Source organism: Camellia sinensis, chromosome 15 (assembly GCF_055761805.1).
Source record: "Camellia sinensis isolate YWXY chromosome 15, ASM5576180v1, whole genome shotgun sequence".
NCBI classification, from domain to species: Eukaryota; Viridiplantae; Streptophyta; class Magnoliopsida; order Ericales; family Theaceae; genus Camellia; species Camellia sinensis.
This window is the reverse complement of record NC_138975.1, coordinates 11,066,288-11,083,490: the sequence shown is the minus strand read 5'-3', so window position 1 is coordinate 11,083,490 and position 17,203 is coordinate 11,066,288. Positions and strand designations below refer to the sequence as shown.

At 42.2% G+C, this 17,203-nt stretch overlaps 1 protein-coding gene across 1 annotated transcript; it reads left to right on the top strand.

The window, feature by feature from the left end:
- Positions 1-13,523: 13,523 nt before the first annotated feature.
- On the top strand, positions 13,524-16,831 carry LOC114275306 (protein TIFY 10a). The gene is made up of 5 exons (XM_082909735.1): positions 13,524-14,023; positions 15,403-15,526; positions 15,989-16,251; positions 16,356-16,419; positions 16,552-16,831. Exons 1-5 carry the CDS (start codon positions 13,864-13,866, stop codon positions 16,640-16,642), a joined length of 702 nt encoding a protein of 233 aa, XP_082765861.1. The 5' UTR covers positions 13,524-13,863; the 3' UTR covers positions 16,643-16,831.
- Positions 16,832-17,203: the final 372 nt, after the last annotated feature.

Here is a 17,203-nt window from a genome sequence, read left to right as displayed (position 1 = left end):
TAAATGGAATATAAGTAGGTGAAAAAGAATTTATAAAAGAGTCCCAAATTTTAATCTTTAAAAATTAAATTATGTAACTGAGAGGGAGATTTATGAGCTGGATTGAGCCGCGGTAACGGTCGGGCAGATTATGGGCCGTGGTACCATGGGCCAGTCCAGAAAGGTTTTGCTCGGTTAAGGCAAAGGGCATGTGTGGACCGAGCTACTTGGCTTCTTGGTGCTGGAACCGGTCTACTGAGAGTGCGGTTGGGCTGTCCGCCCGCCTTTGTGGTTTCCACGGAGGCACGCGTTAGCTCGATAGAAGGGCCGACGGCTAACCTGACCGACCTCTCTCGGGCTCGGCTCGTCAGAATGCGGCCGAGCTTGGTTGTACAGGAGCACGGTGAATGGATCATACAGGTATGTCGGGCAGCGCGGTCAGGTTAAACCGGTGAGGTTCCGCCAATCTGCCGAGCTCCGCCGAGGTACCCTAACAGATTGGTTAGGTAGTGATTGCTGGATTTGTGCTGACTGATGAGATAGTAGCACCACGTGTCGAGAGACTAATAAGAGTAGATTTGGGGTGCAGAAGGTATATAAGCATGTCTGCGCCCCTCATGCTGAGACAGATGATCATTTGGTGAGAAAAACACTTACACTCAACTCTTCTCTTTCTCTCTCTACCTGAGTGTGTGCTAACTTGACCGTCGGAAGGGTTTTTCGGCCACACACCGCCGGGTAACTCACCGCCGTTGTGTTCGCAGGGTGATCGGACAGACAAAGAGCTTGGAAGAAAGGAGTACGGGCTCGCCGGAATATTTGCTCCCCATACAATTGGCGCCGTCTGTGGGAACTTGACAGAAAAAACCTTGTCTTCCAAGCTCATCTGATCGTCGTCCATGGCGAACAACGACGAGATTCCGTTGTCTGCTATCGACGGAGTTACCTCGGAGTCAGGCAGACGGAGAGAAGGACATCCCGCCATTCTTTCTATGGCGGACCTGGAGACTTCTCTAGGAGGACATTCAAGAGACGCGCGGGATAAGCGCGGAAGAAGCTTTGGTCATTCACGGAGTCCAGACGATCACTAGCGGCAGAGAGAATCGCATGCCAGACGACTGGAACACAAGCTAAGGGACCAAGACGCCGTCATCCGGCAAATGGCGGCGGAGATGGAGAATCTTAAGTGGCATGTCAAAAGGAAGGGTGTAGCTGGAGTAGGAGACCATAGTGAGCGCACCCAACCTCGTCGTTCAGGCAGTCAGAGCCAGCGGCGTACTCCGTCCATCTCAATTACCAGAAGTTACAAGGTTGGAGATTCCGACGCGCACGTAGAGAAGTCCAGCGCGCAAGACAGCACCTATCAACCCTCGAGTCCGGCGACGACGTCGAGGTATTCTTATTTCGCTCATTCAGAGGATTTACGAGTAGTCTTGAAGGAATGGGCTCGCCGGCGGGAGGCTCAGAGGGTGCCGGCGTTTCAGCGGCTATCTTATAGGGTTCACGCCAGTAAAGAGGTCGGAATGCCTCCACCCCGCCTAGCTGCGCCTCTTCTTTTAGACACAGACTTGGCGAGGCTGAGCGCCACTCCTTTCTCCTTGGAGATAGAAATAACACCGCTTCCGACGGGCTTCCACCAGCCAAAGTTCACGCTCTACGACGAAAAAACCGATCCATATATGCATGTAGGCCACTTTCGACAGGTCAGACCGGACATAGGCGAAATGACGCTCTTATGTGCCTTATCTTCCCGTCAAGTTTGGGCGAGCTGGGCTTGAAATGGTTCGAGAGGTTGCCGGAGGGAAGCATCGAACGGTGGCAATAGTTGGCGGAAGCCTTCGTGACACGTTTCAAGACCAACACCAAAACGCCAAAGGAAGTTGACCACCTTCTCAGTGTCAAGATGGAGCTGAGCGACACACTTAAGGCATACAACTCCAGATACTGGGAAACTTTCAATGAGATCTTGGATTGCCCAGTCAACCTGGCAATCACTCAATATAATCGTGGTCTCCTGGTCGGACATAGGCTGCGGGACTCGCTTACTATGCACCAGCCGACATCCATGGGCCAATTAATGCAGCGCATCAACGAGAACATCCGAGTAGAAGATGATGCGACAGCATCTACCGTGAAGGTAACTCCGGTAGCAACAGACAAGAGGTCAGCTGGCAAGGTGTACGCGGTCGAACAGGAGACCAACCGTTCAAATGATCGCCCCGAGGAATCTGACCGAGGTTCAAATCGTCGAAACCAGGGTAGGGGTCGACGGAATGACCGAGATGAATACCCCCGCGACGACGTAGCTGATGCAAACAGAAGGTTGAAAGCCAGGACAGGCATCACCACGGTCTTTAAGATTCCAATTTATCGCATACTTAGTGAAATCTGTGACGAGGATTATGTCCGGTTTCCTACTAAGTTAGGCGATGCGCGGAAGGGTTTCAACCCACGGTACCACTACACATTTCATCGGGAACGCGGACACCGGACAGAGGATTGTTTACCTCTGAAGCAACACTTGGAGAAGCTAGTCGCAGTCGGACACTTAGACCTTTACATTGATGAGGGTGTTAAAGCCGTGCATCCTGCTCCGGCTGATCCGCATGGACCGGATGACTTGGAGGCATCCCCTCAGGGCATAGTTAATGTTATCCATGGCATTGTGGAACCGATGCGTGTATGTGAACTCCGAGGTATGATCAAGAAAGCGGAGCACATGAGGGAAGTTTTGTCGGTCCAGCCCGTGATCAAAAGGGGCAAGACCGAAGAAAAAGACGTGATCAGTTTCTCTACAAGGGACCTAGAGCGCATTCAGACGTCGCACAACGATGCCTTAGTGGTCACACTTCGCGTTAAAGAATTCGATGTCAAACGCATTTTGATCGATCAGGGAAGCTCGGTCGAGATCATGTATTACGACGCATTCAAACAGCTCAAACTCTGGGATATAGACTTGGCTCCGGCAACTTCGCCACTGGTTGGTTTCAACTCACAACCTGAGTGGCCTTTGGGAAAGATTATTCAGTCGGTCAAAGCGGGATCCGTGGTCAAGTAAGTGGAGTTCTGGGTATTACAAGTGCTGTCCACATACAACCTGATCCTTGGAAGGGGATGGCTTCACGCTATGCAGGCCGTAGCGTCGACCTACCACCAGGTGATGAGATTTCCTTGGCCTATGGGGGCAGTCGAGGAAGTTTGGGATGATCAAGTCATGTCGAAGTAATGCTTCGTGGCAGTCAACGGGAGCCAAGCTGCCAAAGGCTTCTTCCAAATGATTGAGGGACCGGAAAACCGGGGAGTCCTTGACGATGTGGGCACCAAGGCTGAGGACAAGGCCGTTGAAGAATTGGTGGAAGTTCGGATTGACACAGAAAGTCTAAACAAGTTCTTCTTGCTCGGTTCAAGCCTTACCGCCCAAAAAAGAACCGATATGGTGGAATTCTTGATGGCAAACATCGAAGTCTTCGCATGGTCGCCTTACGACATGCCCGGCATCGATCCGAGTTTCATTTGCCATCACCTGAATGTTTTCCCCGGTGCAAAGCCGGTCATTCAAAGAACGAGAAGATCGGCGTTGCATCACGCCGAGGTAGTTGCGGAAGAGGTGAAGAACTTGCTTGAGGCACGAGCTATTCATGAAGTGCACTACCCTCGGTGGATTTCAAACACAGTTGTTGTACCCAAGAAAAATGGGAAGTGGCGAGTTTGTGTCGACTACAAGACCGTCAACCAAGTTTGCCCTAAAGACAGTTTTCCACTACCCAGAATAAACCAGCTTGTGGACTTAACGGTTGGACATAACAGGCTCAGTTTCTTGGATGCCTACCGCGGTTATCAACAGATTGCCATGCATGGCCCCAATCGCGAGATCACCTCCTTCACTACACCGAGGGGACTCTTTTGCTACCGAGTCATGCCTTTTGGTTTGAAGAACGCCGGGGCAACTTCTCAAAGGATGGTGACCAAGATGTTCGCTTCTCTACTAGGCCGGACAATGGAGGCTTATATAGAGGATATGGTGGTTAAGAGCCAGCATCAAGCAGACCACTTGTCCGACTTGGCCGAGATGTTCACCATTCTCAAACAACACAAGCTACGCCTAAATGCGTCTAAGTGTGCCTTTGGCGTGGGATCCGAAAAATTCTTAGGTTTCCTAGTCACAAACCGAGGTATCGAAGCAGACCCCACACAGATCAGAGTCGTACAAGAATTAAAGCAGCCTAGCTCGGCTAAGGACGTGCAGCATCTGGCCGGAATGGCCGCCGCACTTAACCGATTTATAAGCCGGTCATCAGATCGCTGTCGCTCCTTCTTTCAAGCTCTGAAATCAAAGTTCTCATGGAATGAAGAATGTGACCGGGCTTTGGCTGAGCTTAAGGAGTATTTGTCTTCAGCGCCCCTGTTGGTCACACCAAAACCTGGCGAAGAACTCTACCTTTATCTGGCCGTTTCTCAACACGCAGTCAATGCGGTACTTGTCCGGTCAGAAGGAATCAAGCACCTCCCCATCTTCTACGTCAGCAAAACCTTGCTACCGGCAGAGTCAAGATACTTGCCGTTGGAAAAACTTGCATTGGCATTGATTATGGCCGTCAGGAAGTTGGCGCACTATTTCCATGCTCATACCATAATCGTTTTGACCGAGTTCCCCCTCAAAGCTTTGTTCAAACGAGTGGATTTCTCCAGTCGAATTCTCAAGTGGGCGGTTGAATTGAGACAGTTTGACGTCAAGTTTCAGCCACACACTGCCATAAAAGCCCAGACATTAGTCGACTTCGTTGCTGAATTCTCACCTAGAACTCATCCGGTATGCCCGGTGGATATTACCGCGGTAGATGAGGAGGTGAATGCAGGCTCGGCCGAAATTACACAGCTTGGCAATGTTGGTGATGCGGACATTGCGCGTCCCGCCAGAGAACCTTCAGCTAGTACGACACTTTCGCCCGGCGATGCGTCGACGGAGTTGGGTATCACCGACTGAACTCCTCTGTCCGGTGCCGCACTACCAAGGTGGGAGGAAGTGGAGCCGATCACCATTGAACCAGAAGCCGGACAGCCGAGCTACCATGGTAACATCAATCTTTAGGTTTTCCAGGACCCTTCAGAATGTTGTAAGCTCTTTGTGGGGGAAATGTGGAAACTTTTTGTTGATGGGACTTCTAACCGCCACGGTGCCGGGCTGGGCATCGTTCTGATTTCGCCAGACAGACTGACCATCGAACACTCTATCACCCTTGGATTCCCTGCATCAAACAATGAGGCTGAGTACGAGGCGCTTTTGACCGGGCTTAAGAGCGCCCTTCAGATGCAAGCATCTGAGCTAATGGTTTACAGTGATTCCCAGCTTGTGGTTAACCAAGTTTCTGGGGTTTATGAAGCAAAGAATGATAGAATGGTGAAGTACCAAGCTCTGGTCCGAGACCACATCAAGCGATTCCTGGCGATAAGGGTCCAACAGATTGGCCGTGAAGAAAACGGCCGCACAGACGAATTAGCCGGCCTTGCTTCCATGGTCGATAACACATCTCCCAGCCCTCTCCTGATTGAGTTCCTACCGAGGCCCAGCATTGAGGAAACCGGGCAGACAGAAGTACTCTGCGCCGAGCTACGTCCTTCTTGGATAGACCCTATTATCCTCTTTCTCAGAGAATTGAACCTTCCAGCCGACAAGAAGGAAGCACATAAAGTCCGGGTTAAGTCAGAGCGGTTTTGGCTCTCTCCATCAGGCGCTTTATACAAGAAGTTTTTCACCGGTCCCTATTTAAAGTGTGTGCACCCAAGCAGCGTGGAAGCCTTCCTGTACGAAATTCACGAAGGCATCTGTGGCAGTCACATAGGGGACAGATCTCTGGCCTACCGGGCTATATTGCAAGGATATTGGTGGCTGTGCATGCAAGCAGACACGTAGAAGTATGTTCGCAAATGTGAGAAGTGCCAGAAGTTTGCCCACCAAATCTAGCAGCCGGCCAGGGAACTTCTTCCCTTCACCAGCCCTTGGCCCTTTGCGATGTGGGGGCTAGATATAGTAGGGCCACTCCCAACGGCGCCAGACAACCAGAAGTTCTTCATCACGGCCACAGACTACTTCACCAAATGGGTTGAAGCTGAGCCTTTGGCGATAATCAAAGAGAAAGACGTCAAACGGTTTGTCTGGCAGAATGTGGTAACGCGGTTTGGCGTCTCCAAAATTCTAATCTCGGATAACAGCACCCAATTTGACGGCCGCCTATTCAGAGGATTTTGTGAAGACTTGAAGATTGAATTCTACAATTCTACCCCAGCTTACCCGCAGTCTAATGGTCAGGCAAAAACATCAAACAAGACCATTCTTGATGGGTTGAAGAAAAGGCTTGAGAAAGCCAAAGGCAAATGGGCCGAGGAACTCCCAAGTGTCCTTTGGGCATACCGAACGACCTCGTGCTGATCAACCGGGGAAACTCCTTTTGCCTTGGCATATGACATAGAGGCGGTCATCTCTTTGGAAGTTGGTATGCCCACTTTCAGAAGTGAAAGTTTTGAACCTGAGCTGAACGCTGATGCCATTGCCCTAGAATTGGACCTAGTGGAAGAATGCCGGGAAAAAGCTCTCATCCATGTGGCCACCTACCAACAAGAGCTTTCAAGAAAACACAACAAAACGATGCACCCCAAATCATTCAAAGTGGGTGACTGGGTCTTGAGGAAGGTCATGGGCAATACCCTGGTGCCAGATGAAGGCAAACTAGGGGCAAACTGGGAAGGACCCTACAAGATCACCGGTCTGGCGGGCAAGGGGGCATACCACTTGGAGGACCTGGAGGGAAGAGGAATACCCCGACCATAGAATGCGGCCAACCTCAAATTATACTATTTTTAGCTTTTGTTTTCTTTTTGTGGAAAGGAATTTTTTGCCTTACACTTCAAAATGTAATATTCTTTTTGTTAATATATAGAAGTGTCTCATCTTTGCCTTAGCATTCTGATTGTTGCTTTTTAATTTTGAGATTCTCAACCGAGATGTTTTACTTCGGTTGAATGAGTTGATGTCTTGCTCAATTTTGAGATTCTCAACCGAGATGTTTACTACGGTTGAATGAGTTGATGTTTTGCTCAACTTTGAGATTAAAACCGAGATGTTTTACTCCGGTTGAACGAGTTGATATTTTGCTCAACTTTGAGATTCTCAGCCGAGATGTTTATTCCGGTTGAACGAGTTAATGTTTTGCTCAACTTTGAGATTCTCAACCGAGATGTTTTACTTCGGTTGAATGAGTTGATGTCTTGCTCAACTTTGAGATTCTCAACCGAGATGTTTACTCCGGTTGAACGAGTTGATGTTTTGCTCAACTTTGAGATTAAAACCGAGATGTTTTACTCTGGTTGAACGAGTTGATGTTTTGTTCAACTTTGAGATTCTCAACCGAGATGTTTTACTTCAGTTGAATGAGTTGATGTCTTGCTCAACTTTGAGATTCTCAACCGAGATGTTTACTCCTGTTGAATGAGTTTATGTTTTGCTCAACTTTGAGATTTCAACCGAGATGTTTTACTCCGGTTGACTATGTTGATTATTTATTCAACTTTCGTGGAGCTTTATTCCGGCTGCCTGAGTTGATGATTTGCTCAACTTTTATATTTAAACCGAGATATATTGTTCCGATTAAAACAGTTGATGATTTACTCAACTTTATGCTTGAAACTGAGATGTCTTTTCCGGTTAAATAAGTTAAACAAGATGATTAGTTTGGCCGAGGTATTTTTCAGCTGAAGTTATTTAGCTTGAAGACCGTGCAAACACTTGATGGAAATTGAACTTTTTCATTGATGTGCAAAATAACTACAAGAGGAGGGGCAGATAGCCCGGTTACATGTTCAGACACAAAAGAAATAAGACAAAAGAAAACTAAGATAGGGGGGAAAGGTCAGTGAATTCATCCTCGCTTGCCTCCAGGTTGACCGTTGGTGTTTGGTCTTGGACACCGGTCTCCATTTGGCCAGGCTGCTCTTGGCGGTTTTCTCCTTCTGAGTTTTCCTCGGCATTTTCAGCTCCCACTTCCTCGGCTTCAGCCTGCAACGCGTTGAAGATGTCATTGGCGTAGGGCACAAGATAGCTCGGTAGGAAGGCAACTGGAGGGGAGGCGAACATGTCGGTTCCTGATCCCTGGCCGAGCTGTTCACAAACAGCCTTCCACCCTACCTTGAAGAAAATATCTTGGGTGGCGCGGACTTGCTTTTTGTAACTCTTCTCGGCCCCAAGGAAACCGGCGTTGTTGGCGGCCTTCAGCTCCTCTTCCCTTGATTGTTTCATCAAATCTAGCTCGGCCCGGAGCACGTCTCTTTCTTTCTCAGCAGATCCAAGTTGGCCGAGCAGCCTAGAGTTATCAAAGTTGGCCATCTTCAATGAAGACTTGGCTCGCCCGAGCTCGATTTGAAGACTTTCGACCTGGCTGGCAGAGTCAGTTGCCCTCTGCCAGAGTCGGTGGATCCTTTTCATCACCAAGCGCTGCTTTTGGATGGCCTGCAAGGAGTAAGTTTGATTAGAATGGAAACCGAGCAAACACTTGTGAAATTCGAATGAAAAATTTAAGATGCTTACTCTGGCCATGGACTTGACCGAGGATTTCACCAACCGGGTGTCTGGCACATGGTCGCTGCCAACCACGTCGCTCGGCAGAAGGAGAGCTTTGAAGAGATCGAAGAGGAGCAGATGCTCCTTGTCGCTTTTGAATGAGGCGTTTGCCGGGATCTCCTTTTCCCGGTGCTTAAGATGCGGCCTCCATGGCGGAATTGAGTCAGCTGTCATGGCCAGCTGCTCGGTGTTGAGCTCCGCAACTAGCTCGGCAGAAGGGTCTGCGCGAGGCCTTTTGCCAGCTCGGCCGTTGTCTGTGCTGGCTTGCCCGGCGGCGGGAGACGCCAATGCAACCACGGTCCCGCTGGGTCTCCCGGCAGCAGGAGAGCAGGTTTGGATGCTCGGTATCTCGGTAGAGGTGGCAGTGATGAGGTTCTTGATGCGGCTTCCTTTGGTCATCTCTTCTGCCTCTGTCAACCGGATGAATGGCACGTCCGGTAATTTGGGATCAGGAGGTGGAGATGGAGCGCGAAGAAAGTTTGTGACTTTACTCTGGCGTGGAGCTGAATATCTGTATGTCGAAGTGTAACCGAAGAGGTCATGGCAATCCCGGTTACAGTAGCGGAGCACGGTTTTGATGGCGGCTTAGTTGGGATAACGGTAGTTGGCTTGCAAAGCGTTGATTGCTGTAAAAGAAAGAAGGAAAAATGCTAAATACAGAGCAATGAAATATAGCAAATCGACCGAGCAATTAGCACAACTTACATGTCTCGCCGAAATTTTTGCTGATATACCAGCCCGGCACCTCGACCGTTTCATAATTGCCAGACACCCAGAAAAAGTCATCGTCATGCAAGTCCTTGTCTAGGGTACCGGTCACTATTTTCTCCTTGCCCGGTCTGATCTTTAAATAGTAGGCGAGGCCATCGCCTGTGTGCCCTAAGGTGTATTGGCGAAGTATATCGGCCAGACCAAGGTTGGTTCCTAACCGGTTGTTTAGCTCGTGGACCCTGTTGATTATTCTGTAAGTGTTGGTTGAAACCTGGGTTGGAGCTATCCCGGTACGCCGCAAGAATTCGCAAATAAGCGGGTTGACCGGGAAGCAAAGCCCACTTTCTATGATGGAAAGTACGGTGAAGGGGCACTGGTCGGATTTGCCCCAAGGGATCGTTTCCTCTTCACCGAGCTCTAGGTGGACATCGTTTGGGATACCGTATTCTTCTCGGAACGCGGTTAGAGCGGCCTGTGTATCGACCAAGAAGCGGTAACGCCCCATGTGTGATCGACTGGTCTTAGCTCGGCTGAGGTGGTTTGGCAAACTGGTGTTTGGTGGCTGCTCGGTCTTTGAGAGCCTCAGTATTTGGTCTGTGGTCCCCTTGGACTCTATAGTAAAAGGATGGCAAGTGTAAGTGGAAGCGCGGTCGCGCAAAACGAGCTTTTAGCTCGGTCGTGAAGAGTGCCAGACTACCTCGGACGCAAAGGCAAACCAAAGATCTCAGTTGCTCAAACGAACCAGTTGTTAGCCCGGTCGAGCGGCTAAGTCCTCTGTCTACCTCGATTTCTACTAAGGTTTTTGGCAAACTTGTAAGTTGCTCGGTCTCAATGTTTTTTGGGATCAAAAGAAGACCTGGAGTCGGGTCCGCTCTAGATCCTCATGTGTTCATGTGTTCATCACTGGGACTGAAGAACATCGAAGAGAATAGGGGCAGGAGAGGGTTTTGGGGGGTATATCCTAAAACCTATGAATTTAGTGCCCTAAAATGTGAAATATCAAATGAAATAGTAATAAAGTTCTCGAAGGACTTACCAGGAAGGGGGTTGAATCTGAGTCTTCACGCACGAACGGAGAAGAGGAACAAGAATGGAGGTTGTAGCTCTGGAACGTCGAAGGTTGAAGGGGAGTCAGTAAGAGTGAAATGAAGGGGGATATGGCATGTTTGTAGGGGTGAAGAACCGCCAAAAATTTGAAGGTGAAAGGACATGATGGTTGGTTGCTTGAGGCCAAAGGGCGAGCGGCACGTGTCCCTATTGACGGCGGCGTCAGTATTGAAGAGACAAGATGGCAAGTCGAGGCGTCGACCGGGCAAGTTTGGAAGCCAGTCGTATCAACTAGCCCGGTTGTCGTCTTGCAAACCGAAGACTGAGGAAGGGTCTACCCCGGTCGGATCATGTAATCCCGGTCACGCTTTTGCGGACAGAATTAAGGGGCAATTGAGAGGGAGATTTATGAGCTGGATTGAGCCGCGGTAACGGCCGGGCAGATTATGGGCCGAACATAATTGGGTCGTGGTAGCATGGGCCAGTCCAGAAAGGTTTTGCTCGGTTAAGGCAAAGGGCATGTGTGGACCGAGCTACTTGGCTTCTTGGTGCTGAAACCGGTCTACTGGGAGTGCGGCTGGGCTGTCCGCCCGCCTCTGTGGTTTCCACGGAGGCACGCGTTAGCTCGGCAGAAGGGCCGACGGCTAACTTAACCGACCTCTCTCGGGCTCGGCTCGTCGGAATGCAGCCGAGCTCGGTTGTACAAGAGCACGGTGAATGGATCATACAGGTATGCCGCGCAGCATGGTCAGGTTAAACCGGTGAGGTTCCGCCGATCTATCGAGCTCCGCCGAGGTACCCTAACAGATTGGTTAGGTGGTGATTGCTGGATTTGTGTTGACTGATGAGATAGTAGCACCACGTGTCGAGAGACTAATGGGAGTAAATTTGGGACGCAGAAAGTATATAAGCATGTCTGCGCCCCCCATGCTGAGACAGATGATCATTTGGTGAGAAAAACAATTACACTCAACTCTCCTTTCTTTCTCTCTACCTGAGTGTGTGCTAACTTGACCGTCGGAGGGGTTTTCCGGCCACACACCGCCGGGTAGCGCACCGCCGTTGTGTTCGCAGGGCGATCGGACAGACAGAGAGCTTGGAAGAAAAGAGTACGGGCTCGCCGGAATATTTGCTCCCCGTACAGCAATTATAAATGATGACACTGAGGGAAAAGAAATAATCACAGCCTCCCCTCTAGTTGCATGAATTTTTTTCCAAACCCCCATTAGTTGAAAAAAAAAAAAAGAAGAAGAAGAAGAAGAAGAAGAAGAAGAAAAAAAAAAATTACAAGTCACTTACGAGTACACAAAATATTTACAAATTTATGAAAAATTTATAATTGTAATTATAAAAGTTAATAAAGTTTACCACCGGTTTGAAATTATTTTGAAAAATATACATTGATATGCAATTTTTGACCAAAAAAATATATAAATTCCTAAACCGACTCTTTTTTTTTTAACAACCCAGCCATTTTTGAAATCGTGTTTCAAAAACAAAATTTTAACTTTATACATGTATTTGTATAACATGATTTCAAAACAAATTAATGCTAAAATCATGTTTTGATTTCATGATTTTGTTCTAAATTCATGGTCCCTATGACCATGCAAACAACTAATTCAAAGTCTGCCATGTTTGTCGATTCACGTGATATTAATACTATACATTGATACGGTGGTGTGTTTGTACAATAATTTTACTTAAAATTAAGGTAATCGTTATTAATAATATAAAAAGGTAATTTATATATAAAAAATTTATATAGAATGAACTACTTCCTATAATCCTGTGATCCTTTTATTTAAAATCAAAATACCCAGTATTATCTTTATTATATTATGGGGAACTTACGTGTAAATTTTAATAGGTGAATTTATTATCCAATAGGTCATATATTAATTAATGACTTTTTTTTATTAAATACTAATTAAAAAAATCACTAATTGTTAATTTTTAACAACAGTTTAAAAATTGTCACAAAAAATATCACTAATTATAAGTTTTAACAATTTGAAAAATTCGTCACAGAAAAATGATACTAATTGTAAGTTTTAGTGACAATTTATAAAAATCGTAACAAAAAAGTTACAAATTATTAATTTTTAACAACATATGTAAAAAATTATTACAAAAAATTATTTTTAATGACGATTTTATTAAGACTTATAGGAATTAAGTCTAACTATTATGACTTATTAATAGTTTATCCTTATATTATAAATATTATTAACTCATCATTATAAATGTATTAGCAAATTACTCATATCTGAAAGCACTCCTATATAAAATCACATAAAATTTATTTTTTTCTTGTTCAAAAAATTAAGGATAAATTATAAATATATCCATTGAGATTTACTTAAAATATAGATTGTCTCTTGTGATTTTGAAAATTACATCTCATCCCTCCAAGTTTCCAATTGCATAACAAATAACTTCTTTTATTAATAAATCATAAAATCAATTAATGGTTTTTAATGATATCAAAAATGTATTTTAATTAATAATTTAAGTAAATTTATTATTGTATAAGAGAATAGTTAGGAATTTTATTTTTCATATTAATTTTATTTAATAAAAAATTCTAACAAAAAATATTGATATTGTTAAAATAACAAAGAGAAATTTGTATTTTAAACAAAGTATATTTATAATTTACTTGAAATTTAATATGATATAATTTCATCAATTTCATATCAATATCCAAACCCTAGTCAATTTCATAGCAATATAATTTTTCAATTTCATAGCAACATAATTTCATTGGCTGTTCTCATCAATGACTCTTTTCAACAAACTACTTTTTATTTGGGCAAATTACATATACCTTCTTCGAGTTTTAGTTAAATTACAGATACCCCTTGAGGTTTTGAAAATTACATCCCGTCCCTTGATGTTTGTATTTTCATAACAATTTGTCTCCTGAGATTTATATTTCGTAACAAATTACCTTCTAATTTCTTATATAAATATAGTATTCAAAGAAAAATTTATAATTTTTTAAATCTCAAGAGAATATATATAATTTAACTAAATTTAATTTGTCCTTTTTATTTTAGTTGATTTGGTAAAACACTCCAAGTTGCAGACCTAGTCAAAAGTCGGTAGGGGGTATTTTAGTAAAATTGTAAATTAAAAAAAAAAAGCATCTTTGAAAAATTGAAACATGTGCTATGCACATTAAAATTCTCTTTCTTAAGTTGTACTACCATCCCACCTCCTGTTTTGAATATATATCTTCTCCTTTACTTTATCTCACTCAATAAACACGTGCTCTAATTCAACAAATATTTTTCAAACCAAAATAATATAAAAAAAGTCACCTCACAAATCAAAACCACACACACATAAAAAGCAAAACAAAGTGTTGAAGAAGAAGAAGAAGAAGAAGAAAAACCTCTCTGTTTTCCATATACACCAATTTCTATTCAAAGTGTTGTAAGTTTTTGACTTATCAAAAACTCAGCGATTGCATAGTCGTATCGTTCAATTCTGTGAAAAACAAGTTTAGAATGGCAAGTTCTCAAGTGTTTTCCGATGACCGGAGGTCCGGCAAGTCGCCGGAGAAATCAAATTTTGCGCTGACTTGTAACCGATTGAGTCAGTTTCTCAAGGAAAGAAGGAGCCTTGGAGATCTAGGGTTTGAAATCGCCGGAAAAATCGACACCAAAGGTATTTTTCGGATGAAAAGTTCTCCAGTTCATTTTCTATTTTTTTTTTTTTTTTTTTTTTGAAGAAATACAAAACAGTGATTTTTTTGGGGGGGGTGAACTGTTTTTGATTTTTTTTGGAAAACAATTTTACTTTTTAAGAAACATTAAAAACCCAGTTTTCACAAAAATAAAAATAATGGGTGTTTGTTTTTTAAACTTTTATTAACACTTTTGCTGAATTATTTTTATTTTTTTAACAAACTACTTTTTAGGAAACATATTTTCAAAATTTGAAAATTATTTTCATACGAAAATAAAAACAGTTGTTTGTTTTTTAATTTTCATTATTTTTGTTTCGATTATATGCTGTTGAAAGACATGTTAAATGAGAACATATTTGGATAATTAAGCCAGGAACAAGCTTGTCACCGGTCTAAAAATTAGTAGAAGGTTTATTTTTATTGGCTTATTTCAAACTTATTTTTAGTGATTTAAATGGTTTGAAAAGATAGACGAATATATTTTTGAAATTAAATTTATTGTTTTATTTTAAAGATAAATACAATATGATCAAGTAATTATATACATCTCATAAATTTAACTTTTTATATATATAATGTTTTTGTCAAGTTTTACAAATTAAACAGTTTAGATGTTCAAAATTAACAAACCACAGGCACACACAAACTAGACCCATCCAAAAAATAAATAAATAAATAAATAAAAATAAAAATTGGACTAGATACAAGCTCCCCATCTGAGCCAAGATGGGTGATGTTTGATAATAGATTCGCCCATTTTGGCAATTGTCCCCACAAAATGGTGAGTACAAAAACTTTTTTATGATTTGGAGGTAAATCATTGTCAGCAACTCATGCCAAAGTCGAGTTTTTTTTTTTTTTAATATTCTAAAAAATATATATAATTTAGAGAATTGACCAACTTTTTAAATTATTAGGAAATTAATCTGTTTTTTGAAATTGTATTTTAAAAATACGATTTTGAAATTAAAATTATATTTTCACCATGCAATTTTATCTTGAAATCGCATGTTAAAAATATAATATATCTTAGTGAAACCCATATCATCATAAATTATATTTTCAACATACGATTTCAAGTGCAATTTCAATTTAAAATTATATTTTCAAAATACGATTTTAAAAAACAGGTTAGTTTCTTAAATAATTTAAAAAGTTGGTTAATCCTCTAAATTGTTTTTTTTAAGAATATTTTTTTTAAAAAAGAGAACTCTGCCAAAGTCTACTATCCTAGTTATTTTCTGCCACTTTAGTTTATATATATATATATATATAATTTTTTTTTTTTTAAATTTTGAACTTTCTCTTGTTTTTGTGAAATCTAATTTAAGCATTCATGATTTGGGAAATGTTTCAGGGAGACCCGAAACCACAAGAAATATGGTTCCGAAGGTGGAAAAACCGGTCGGGTCATGGGCACAACATGGACTTATGGATCTCTTTCCTCAGCATGCTGATCTCCCAAATAAACCTATTTCCAGGTTTGTTTCCTTTCTCAAGTCCTATGCTCTCATCTAATCTAATTTTCATAAATATACACTCTTATTTCTGTGTTTGGATCTTAGATTTACAGAATGAAACAAAAATGCATATAGAAAATTGAAAAGGAAATCATTATATTTTGTTTAGTTATGTATAACAAAATCAATGTGTATAAGTATTTGGGTATTGCTTCTAACTCTGAATTTCAAGCCAAAGACATACGGATGGCTCATGATTAAAATCCGTGTAGAACCTATAAACAATTAAGTTCAATCATAACCATTCATGTGAATTGAATTCGGACTTACACATCATTTTCATAACTAATTATACTTCTCATTTCCTTATCATTTTTTTTAAAATTTATAATTCAAACATTAGCACGAGTCTCGTGCACACGTATTTGTTTATGAGCATATAAGCAACCTAACTAATTCTTTGCTTCATTTTTTTATTATCAGCAAGCCAAACACCATGGAAGCCGAGCCTAAAACCGCCCCAATGACGATCTTTTATGGTGGAAAAGTATTCGTGTTTGATAGTTTTCCTGCTGACAAAGCTGGGGATCTCATGCTTTTCGCTGGCAGCGAAACCAATCCTGTTCCAGCCCCCAATCCTATTCCAGCCCTCGGAACAGAAAATCAGATCAAGTCAGGTGTTTCTGCAGCCTCAGGCTCGCTTACTCAAAACCATCTTCAATCACAAACTAAAGCTACTCATTCCGGTAATTGCTTTGTCATTTAAAGATTTGTTACAAGAAAACAAAGAAATATCTCTGAAAAGTACTTGAATATTAATCATTTTTTTTTTTGTTGGTTTGTGTTTCAGATCTGCCAGTGCCAATAGCAAGAAGGGCATCGCTTCACCGGTTCTTTGAGAAGAGAAAAGACAGGTAGGGGTTTATGAAAGAATTATGAAATGAGAAACAGTTTAAATTTGCTTTGAAAAAACAAAATTTCAATGCATTTGTATTCAAATAATCTAAAATTTTGCTTCTTTTTTTTTTTTTTTTTTTTTTTTTCAGGGCCACTGCTAGAGCACCATACCAAGTACATGGCGGTCCATCGACTTCTTCATCTTCCAAGCATGAGGAACAGCTTGATCTCAAGTTGTAGACATCACTTTGTTTTGTGATGAACTCATTTTAGATTCTAACTCTCTCATCTATTTACTTTATTTCTTATATCAACTTTGTTCTTTTTTAAGGTTCTTGTTAGAGTTATGAATTATGTAAATCAGTATTTAATTTATCAAGTTGTTCAAGGTTGAAGATTTTTAAGATTTGTTATAAGCATTTTTCTTCATTACATTGTTTAGTGTGAGTGCATGTACCAAACAATCATAAAATAACTCAGAGATTCTACACGCAAAAAAAAATCACAAAAAAATTGATATGCGGAATTTTATATCTCACCGCATTTTGTTAATGGGTTCTATACGTATTTATTTATTAATGTAAATTTCATTGCTGCCTTAGATAAGATAAGAAAATGTGATGAAATTTTGAGATTATGTACAAGATTGCAAATTTCATTTATTATTCATGGTTCAAAACCAAAGACCTTAAATTTCTTATCATAATTTAATAATGATATATATATATATATATATACACATTAACCATATCTTTAGACAATACTAGATGTACATTTGTATATTTGAAAATTAATTGCACT